We start from the raw sequence: 9,783 nt of genomic DNA, 5'->3' as shown, positions 1-9,783 counted from the left end.
CATACACAAATTAGACAAATCTATTAATACATATTAGATGAGTTTGTCTGCTTATAAATTAAACGAGTCTTACAATACACATTAGATGGGTTTAAACACACACTGATTAGACTAGTCTAGCAATACATATAAGAATAGTTTGTCAATGCATTGATTAGACGAGTCTAGGAATACATATAAGACAAGTCTTTTCATACACTTAGTAAACAAGTATTACAAAAAATATTATACAAGTCTAGACATTATACACATTAAACGAGATTTGTAGATACACTTGGAAACATATAAGAAAAATATATTAGACAAATCATTCCATATGTTGATTATATGAGTTTATGAATATTATGATTAGACGAGTTGTCGATGAATTGATATGACTAGTATAGTAATACACATTAGACAAATCATTCATATATTGATGAGACAAGCCTAACAATATATATTAGGAAAAGTTTTTCATACATAGACTAAACGAGTTTATTAATACACAATAGAAGAATATGTCCATTCACTAATTATATGAATCTTGCAATATACATTAAACGAGTTTTTTCATACACTAATTAGACGAGTTTAGCAAAACACATTAGATGACTCTATTCATGCACTAATTAGGCAAATATTTTGTGCATAAAACAAAAACAAGTCATTTCATGCATTAATTAAACGAGTTTAAGAATACACATTAGGTGAGTCTATTCATACATTGATTAAACGAGTCTTGCAACACACATTAGATGTGTTTGTCCATACATTAGATGACGCAATCCAAGCACTAATTAGGCAAGTATTTTGTGCATAAAACAAAAAACAAGTTATTTCATGTATTAATTAGACGTGCCTAAGAATACACATTAGGTGAGTCAAAGAATACACATTAGGTGAGTCTATCCATACATTGATTAAACGAGTCTTGCAACACACATTAGATGTGTTTGTCCATACATTAATTAAATGAGTCTAGCAATATACATTAAACGAATTTGTTTATACATAAATTATGAGTCTATTAATACATCTTAGATAATTTTATCCATTTTCTAATTAAACGAGTCTTGCAATACACATGAAAGGAGTTTGTCCATATACATTAGATGAGTGTAGCAATACACATTAAATAAGTGAGTCCATATACTAATTAACGAATGTCTAATATTAGATATCAGACGAATATGCCGATGCACTGTACAAGTTTAACTATACATATTAAACCAATATATCTATACACTAATATATATTTATAACATATATACTAACCTATTTTTACATTGTCTATTCTTTGTGTTGTTGAAGAATTTACTCTATTTTTTCAAATATTATATCTTTATATTTTTACAAATTTTACTCTTTATACTTTTGGATATATATTGACTTTCTAAACTCAAAACATTTTCACGTTGATTCTATTAAAAAATGTTATTATAAACTTAAAAATATTTTTTTTTTAACCTCTTTATATCTTTTAATATAATATATATTTAAATATCTTTTAATATAATATATATTTACTAACATAAAAAATACACACAAATATAACAAGTAGAATGAAATTTTACGACTTCAATGCTTATTTTACCTTAAAACAAATAATGACTGAGAAACGTATTTTTTTATTTTTTTTTTAATTCTTATAATATGTTACATTATTCAATTATAATTCATTCACTGTTCTTAATCAATTCAATCATTAATCCAATATTATAAACACAGTAAATTGAAGTTACAAATATGTGATGGTTCTGAATCTAAATATAACTTCTTGAGAGTGATGATAGTAATACACTAACCTACTTCTTTTAATTAATCACTATACAAAGTTGATTTATATTTGAAGATCCATGAGCTTCACCACGTCACTGAGATTTGGGTGCCAGAATATTTTTCAACTTTGATTGAAATTTGATCAAAGATCTTATCCTGTCCCAAAGTGAGACATTGGAAGTGAAAAATCTCACCATCACTGACCTTCTTGAACCTTCTCTGGGAAATTCTAATTCCTTGTTAATAACAGTGTGCTTTATACTGTCTACATCTTCAAGCAGTGGTAATGATACAGAACCCTGAGACTCAAGGTTTCTGATCCACCCACGAAGTAAGAAATTTATGATCTGCAAAGAAACTTCTAACATTAATTTTTGAGATCATGACAATCATAATATACAAGGAATACAATTTAATAAACGTTAAATTTCAATGAATTCCCATAATCAATTCGAAGAACTTCATAAAGTTAAATATTAACATTCTTTTCTAAACTCTCAAGCCTGACAAAGTTGAGTAACTCGACAAGTAATTGCGGGAAGATAACAAAAATAACAAAGTCCAGCTCAATTCTTCCCTATTAAAATAATATGCAAAATAATGGGATGTATAAGAAACAGAAAAAAGATAAACTAGCAAGCTCTTTTCTGGGTTTTATTTACCTTTATGTATGATTCAGTTTGGTATTATCCTTTCTAATGAAACCCAGTTACAGAGAAAGTGTTTCTAACAATGAGGGAAACGGCATAGCCTCTTGTCTAACCCAGAAAAGGGTAATGATAAATGTACACCTCTATTTCAAGGTGAATATGTAGAAACAAGAGGGAAAAAACGATAGATGAAAAGTTGGACCCACTAAAATTGGTGATTTTTCAACTACTCCCAATAATAGTGGATAATGTGTTGTTAACATTTCTCAATAGGGAAAGGCAAGCACATGGAAGAAATTATTCCTGTTCATTAAGCAATATAGCAGTAGTTCCATAATCCAACTTTAGTGCATGTTTATTATCATGTAAAATTGATAAACTTTTAATCTTCATGGTCTCAGATTGCAATTAAAAAGCGCACAGACAAATTTTCAATCTGGTATGAGTGGATTTTTCATACCTCAGGAACTTCATCATGAGGGCAGTGACCAGCAGGGCTGATTTGATAATATGGAGCATCAGGCACCTGCCTTTGAACCTGGAATCCCCAAAGTGGTCCCACCCAGGGATCTTCTTTTCCATACATGAGGCAGATTGGCACATTGTTTCCTCGACATCTAAAATGCAGAAACCATGAAAATCCTTCGTGAATTCATGCATATCTGGTACCGAATTGAGTGAAGGATAGTGTTTCACTACAGAGAGCTTGGAATATCTACCTGGATAATGTTTCACTGAAGGATAGTTCTCCCTGAGGAGCAAACATTATTGAGGCAAATGATGCAGCTGCAGCTGGATGCCTTGTGGTTTCAACTATGCGTGAAAAAACGTTATCTACGTTTGTGGAGTGATCTGCATAAACCTGACTAAGTACTTCAGCAATGCTTTTAGGATCAGAAATTTTCTCCCACCTAAAAGATAAAAGATTATGTTAATGGAAAACATAAAATTGAGTACACCTAGAGTTGCACTCTCCCTCTCACCAATTATGAACATTACGGAATGATGCCTCAGAAACTCGTCCTGAACACATCAAGGACAAAAAAATAAACCATCCAAAACAATCTTTCGCATTGTAGTACATATTTTAGGGCTAATGGTAATAAACCTCAGTGGCTTTGTCTGTATGATAGTTTCTTCAGGGTTAATGGAGTGATGTTGTTGTTAATAGTGTTGTAAAGTTTCTTCTTCAAAATAGAACACCAGGTTCATTAAACAGGGTTTCTTATTTACCACTCACATATTAATGGATAAGTACGTAACATGCATAAACTCTACTTGTATTCAAGTTCTTAACTAAAATATTGAAATCATGTCAGCAGAAAAGATAGAAATGAAGCAATAAATAAAAATAAATCCATACTTACAACAACTCTGTAAGTTTCTTTATACTTGAAGGTAGGGGGAAAGTTCCAGCCCATGGTAATATTTTGGCTAGTCTTGGATTTTTTATTGGATTTGGAAGAAACCCCCAAAAAGGTGTTGCATTAAGCAACGTGACACCTTTCACTAAATGAGGGTTGCAAGCTGCAAAATACAATGCAACCAATCCTCCTAGTGAGTTGCCCACGAGATATACTGGTTCACCAATGACCTGTTGTAACAAATAATTAATTTGGATAATTTCTTCAATGATTAATTTCCAAAAGCAAATTAGCTTCATATTAAAACTAATTCTCCCGAGTCTTCAAATTATAGAATATCAAAATCCTTTGGATCAACTATTTTTCAGATTAGCCAATGTGATTATAATAACATTTAGAGCAAAAGATTGCAGAAGGTTACAAAGATCTAAGAAAGATAAAATCTTTAATGTAAAAGTATTGGAGATACAGCAGGTTTATTCTCTTAATTAGACTTCCATTAGAGATTTCATTAAACATCACAAGTATATGAAACATTGAAATACTGACTATTGTTCACGGCTCTTTTAGAAACAATCTAGCATATGAACCAAATTTTTGCACCATAGAATAACTTAATGGCAGTGGCAATATTTTTATTGTCATGGCAGTAATGGTTTCACAGTCAACAACTCTAGATATTGGAGGGAAAAATGGTGCATCCCAATAATAATCAAGCAAATATTGTCTTGGTAAAATGTCATCAATGCAATATAAATCATACCTCAGTAGTTGAAAACGTATTGTTACTAGAGCGACCAAAGGAACGAAAGAACAGAAAATGAGAACACTTACGGATCCAGTCCCACTACGAATATCAACAGAAAATCAGAGAACTAGCTAGTAGTAGAAAATTTTTCACCTCATTAAACATATCATGTGACAAACCAACTAGTCCAAAAGCTTAAATTGTTCGATGTAGACTTGTGACGATGTTATCGCATCTTACAACAAGAAATCTAAAACTACCGAATGAAAGATGCAAATTCACCTAGAACAGCTCTATCATGTAGCTAAAAAACTGGACTCAGATAGCTAAAACAGGAATATTAACAAACAATTCATGTGCCTTACCTCTTCTACAAAGCAACGAACTTGATCTTGCCACAGATCAACTGAGTAAACAAGCTTAGCCGCCCACGGTTCAGTTTCATCTCCAAAACCCCATGAAGAAATACCTTCATTCGATGCAACCTCTTCCTTAGACAGAGGGGCAGGGTCTTCAAAAGGCAAAGACATCCCTTGGCCTAGAAAATCCAGAGCCCAAACTCTGTAGTCACGCCCCAAATCCTTAAGTTGCTTCTCATAATGGAAAGAGCCAACACCAAAACCTGGCAGAAAGAGAACATTAGGAGAATCCACGTTTTCGCACCCTGCTTTCTCATAGTGCACGTTGAGTTTAGGCTTCCATCTCCAAAAGCAACTACTTATATCTGTACCAGATTCACCATTTGAACCATCAGGTAGACCTGGAATCAGAACCTTTGTTGCAAGCTCCTCTACCCCTGAAATATCCCTTGCTCCCTCTTCAATCACATAACCATCATAACTCCCACTACAAACTTTGAAATTGAGTCTTTTAGAGCCTCTTAGCTGCACCCGACCCATATCACAAAATCTCAAAGACCCACATGTAGAAGTAGTGTTGGTGAAACAACCTCCTAGTTTTCCTATAGAAGAAACTATTGATTGACGTGAATTCAAACTGTTTTCAACCAGTTTCCACTTTGAGTTCACAACTTGACAGCATGGTGCTGACCCATAAGAAAGAGTTTCCATACCCAGAAACAGTGTTCAACTATAACAGCAAGAGGAAGAAAACGGTTCACTGCAAACTCCACTCGATTTCCTGGGATAATATAGAAGAAATAGAGCCAAATTAAAAAAGTTCGTAGTTCTTAACGCCGAATTGATCCTGTTTTATCACCGAGAAAACAAAGCACGCAATAAAAGTGGACTATGATTTTTTAGCAATTCGAGCTTAAAAACAATCAGAATCATTAAACCTTGACTTGTTTAGGGAAAAATTACCTTTAATTTAGTGAAAAAGGAACATGAAAATCTGCTGCTTCCCCAGTTTTTCAGAGTGTAGAACAAGAGTTAATGAACAGAGACATGTTCCAAGATCGTAGATATGTTTCTACTTGCTTGAAAGATTCTCTTTCCTTTTTATCACATCACATTGGTATGATTTGTATGATTTTTTTTTCAATTAGATCACGTGGATCTAACTTACATAACTATTTCGTCATTTGTCAATTTAATTAAATTATTTGTCAAAATTTATAATCTGGCATATTATATATTTTTTAAAATTTACTTAATACCTCATATATATAAATTAAAATTATTACATATTTTTAAAATATTAAAATATAAATAATTCCACCATTTCTTATTTTTATAAACTTTAACACAATTCAAAAATATATACCTAAATATTGAAAAAAAAGAAATATATATATATGAACTAATTTTTTTAATTAATATAAACTTTATAAACATGTTTTCTATAAAGAAATAAATTTAATTATTTTTGAGATAAATATTTGAGTACAAAAATATTCAATGATTAAGATTTGGTTCAAATTTAAGATTTAATTATATTTTAGTTTTAAAATTGATGTCAAATCTATTTTTAATCCCTTAAATTAAAAGAACTTATTTTAGTCTCTTAAATTTAGTAAAATATACTTTAATTTCTTTTAAACACCAAATTTGAAAAATTAAAAATAGCTAAAAAAAATCATTGTAGTTCCAAAATTTAGTATTTAAATTTTAAAGTCTTATTTTATATACACATATATATATATATATATTCTAATTTTATGTATACTCAATATACTTTTAACTTTTTATATAATTTATAAATTTATCATATTTAATTTGTAGGTGTGAATACGGGTTTCTTTGTTGGAATTGGTGTTGGTGTGACTTCTTTTTTTGTTTGAACTCGCGTTAGCACGTTATTTTATTTTTTAAAATTTATTAAGTTTAATTTTAAGTTTAATATACATATTAAAAAGTCACTTAATATTTTTATTTTTTAATTAGTTAATTTTTAAAGAATAGGTTGAACTTTAGAAGTATCATGTTAAAACTCCAATATTATTTATTTGAATTTTGTAAATAATATAATTAAAAAATAAAATTTTAAACTATATTCTTATTTTTAAAAGAATCGAGTTAGCAAACATTCCATCTTATTTCTGATTTAGGTATTGACACGTTAAACCGAACATCCCAATCAGATTGAAAACTAAAAATACCAAAACCCGTTTGAATAGATTGACGGGTCACGCTTATCCGACCCATTTAGTCATTTCCTCCAGAATGTTCTGGCTACCGAATGAACCACCCACCTCACCAGCCTCGTGTTCAAATAGTACAATTTCACACTAATTTTGCTTTAAATAGATAAAAATGGTTTGCCAGTTGATTAATTATAATTTTGATTAATTATAATTTGGCATTGCTGAAAAAGTATTTTTTTGGTTTAAAAATTAAATCCCACGACTCTTTTCATATTTTAATGCAGAACTGATTTTGTTAAAAGAATACAAACGAAACTATTGATGTTATTTTGAAAAACCTAAAAGATGTTAAATAAAAATGTAGTATGACCATTTCTATTTTAATGTTATCAGGTAAAGAAATAAAATAGAGTTTACGTTTTTACTTTAATATCAATTTAAATTTAAAATCTATTGTTGCTTTTGTTAATAATATTATTGTCTAGTTCATTTTATTATAACAACTATTATTATTATTAGAATAGTTAGTTTCATTATTATGTTATATTTATTATCATAATTATTTTGTATATTATAATTACCATTATTTTGCTATTTTTCTCATCATCATTGTCACATATTATAATCTATTCCTTTTCGTAGTGAAAATTATATCTTTAAATAAGATTAATATTAATTTATTTTTATTCTTTTGGGTTTTACCATATTCATGTCTTATCTCATTTATCATACTCCAACTATCAAAAAAACGTAAACCTAAACGTGAATGCATTGAGAATTTTAAGAATTCTTTAATAAATTTATCAATGTTTTAATAATTATCCTAAAAATTGTACTAATGATTTGTGATTAACTGATTCTATAAAACTTTTCTAACACTACATAAAAAAGGTAAATTAAAATAGGCTTAAATAATCTTATTAGTTAATTTATTCATTATCTAATAAATAATGAATGAACTAACTGATAATTTATATATCATATTTTTGTATATTTATGGATGAGATAATTTGATGTGAATGTTATGAAGAATACCTAAATATTAATAATAATTTTGTTTGTTTTTGTGTAATGGTATGAAGAAGTAAGGAAAGTGAGTGTGTGGAGGAGAAAGATTGAGGTGTAGAAGAAAACAAAGATAACTTACCGTAAAGGGATTCTCTTTAGGTTGCGTGGAAGCGAGGCGTATTTACATTGGGTCACTGTCTTTTTAGCCAACTCATAAGTCAAAGACAAATGCCAAAGTGAATCAATTTAAATTTGATATAGATAGGTTAGGTTCTGTTCTGGATGTTAAATCTAATTTCATTTTAATATTTTTTTAAAAATATATATATAATAGGTATATGCTTTCATTTATTTATTAATTTGACATTTAAGAAAGTTATGTTTTATTATATACATCTGATATAGAATTAAATTTGTTTGGCTTGTTAATATGCGTGTTGGAGATCATTACGAATGGTAAGTTGACTATGTTTGATTTTTTTTTCCTTCTCACAAAAATAATAATAATAATAATATTTTTAATTAATAGAATTATTCAAGTTTAAATTAATTTATAGTTGAAGGTTTTGCTTGAGGAATTAAATGAGTAAGTTTTATTTAAGAAGAGATGTTCTTGAACTATTGTTACTGATTATATTGGAGCTTGTTTATTCTAACTAGTTATTACAAAAATAATTTATACATGCTTTATTGAAAATAAGAATAAAATAAAATAAGATTTATATGTATGTATATAATATTGGGTTTTATTTTATATTATTTTTATAGTATGTCTCATTTTCCTATTTTATGGTTTATGAAAAACAAAATTCTATAATTTCATCATAGTAGTCTTCTTGGAAAACACATGGCAAACTAATGTTGTGAATGATTCAATAACGTTTCAGGAACAGGTACCTCTACCCTCGTCTTTTTGTTCGCTCCAAAATGCACCTTAAGTTACTTTCTATATTCCTCTACACTTTAAGTGAATCCTCCCCTAACATTTTTTCTCCGCTTGAAGATTAGTAGTTGAATAAGGGACTGTAATTAAATAATACTCCTTTCCCTCCTAGTGTGAAGTATGTAATATAAACTATGTAAAATATAAGATGTATAATATATATAAACTGTGGTTATAAGTTATATGGTGTAACATTATAGACATATGTGCAATTATGTTCATCTCTTACTCATTGAGGTATTTTATGTATATATAAACTCATGTTCATCTCTTTTTTTATCTAATGTGAGACTTTTGTTTGTATCCTAACAATCATTCTCTCAAACAAAGGACTATGGTTCTCCACCTTACCTTCAATGGAAGTTTTTTTTTAATCCACGAGTACACCATGGTCTATAGACCTATGGTCACACCATTGAACATATCTTGCTCTCCACCTCTCATGATTCATCTGGTTGTCTGCCACCAGTCTTAAGCATCTCTTGCTTTTCACCTCCCATGATTCATCTAGTTGTCTGTCACCAGTTGCCTGCTAAGGCTTCACCTTACCATGGAAGGATGTACTCATCTAAGTCGGTCACCAAGACTAACCATTACGTATGATATTGATTGTACATACATAGGTCTCCACAATGGTAAGATATTGTCCACTCTAGGTTAAGCCCTCACAAATTTGCTTTTGATACCACTCCAAAAGGCCTCTTACCAATGTAGATATCTTATGTGTATATAAGCTCATGTCCATCTCGTGTTTTTTATTCGAT

The 9,783-nt window shown here is 29.6% G+C and overlaps 1 protein-coding gene across 3 annotated transcripts; it reads right to left on the bottom strand.

The window, feature by feature from the left end:
• Positions 1-1,668: 1,668 nt before the first annotated feature.
• LOC108332324 (pheophytinase, chloroplastic) lies at positions 1,669-5,996 on the bottom strand. 3 transcript variants are annotated; one of them, XM_017567530.2, is made up of 6 exons: positions 5,846-5,996; positions 4,889-5,663; positions 3,779-4,005; positions 3,131-3,322; positions 2,872-3,028; positions 1,669-2,108 (listed from the first exon to the last, which is right to left on the bottom strand). In XM_017567530.2, the coding sequence occupies exons 2-6, from the start codon at positions 5,591-5,593 to the stop codon at positions 1,854-1,856; spliced, it is 1,536 nt and encodes a 511-aa protein (XP_017423019.1). In that variant the 5' UTR covers positions 5,594-5,663; positions 5,846-5,996; the 3' UTR covers positions 1,669-1,853. The 3 variants fall into 3 exon arrangements, with proteins under 3 accessions (XP_017423019.1, XP_052727274.1, XP_052727275.1); XM_052871314.1 differs by having other exon boundaries at positions 4,889-5,729; positions 5,846-5,981; XM_052871315.1 differs by lacking the exon at positions 1,669-2,108 and having other exon boundaries at positions 2,866-3,028.
• Positions 5,997-9,783: the final 3,787 nt, after the last annotated feature.

The sequence above is a fragment of the Vigna angularis genome, chromosome 11, assembly GCF_016808095.1.
Source record: "Vigna angularis cultivar LongXiaoDou No.4 chromosome 11, ASM1680809v1, whole genome shotgun sequence".
Lineage (NCBI taxonomy): Eukaryota > Viridiplantae > Streptophyta > Magnoliopsida > Fabales > Fabaceae > Vigna > Vigna angularis.
This window is presented reverse-complemented; position numbering and strand designations above follow the sequence as displayed.

What these genes read in the sequence shown, in the direction of transcription:
- LOC108332324 (XM_017567530.2), bottom strand. Translation starts at nt 5,593, where the DNA reads ATGGAAACTCTTTCTTATGGGTCAGCACCATGCTGTCAAGTTGTGAAC. An exon ending in TTCGTTGCTTTGTAGAAGAG is followed by an intron (nt 4,006 to 4,888) that starts GTAAGGCACATG and finishes TTGTTACAACAG; the next exon opens with GTCATTGGTGAACCAGTATA. An exon ending in AAGAAACTTACAGAGTTGTT is followed by an intron (nt 3,323 to 3,778) that starts GTAAGTATGGAT and finishes TTTATCTTTTAG; the next exon opens with GTGGGAGAAAATTTCTGATC.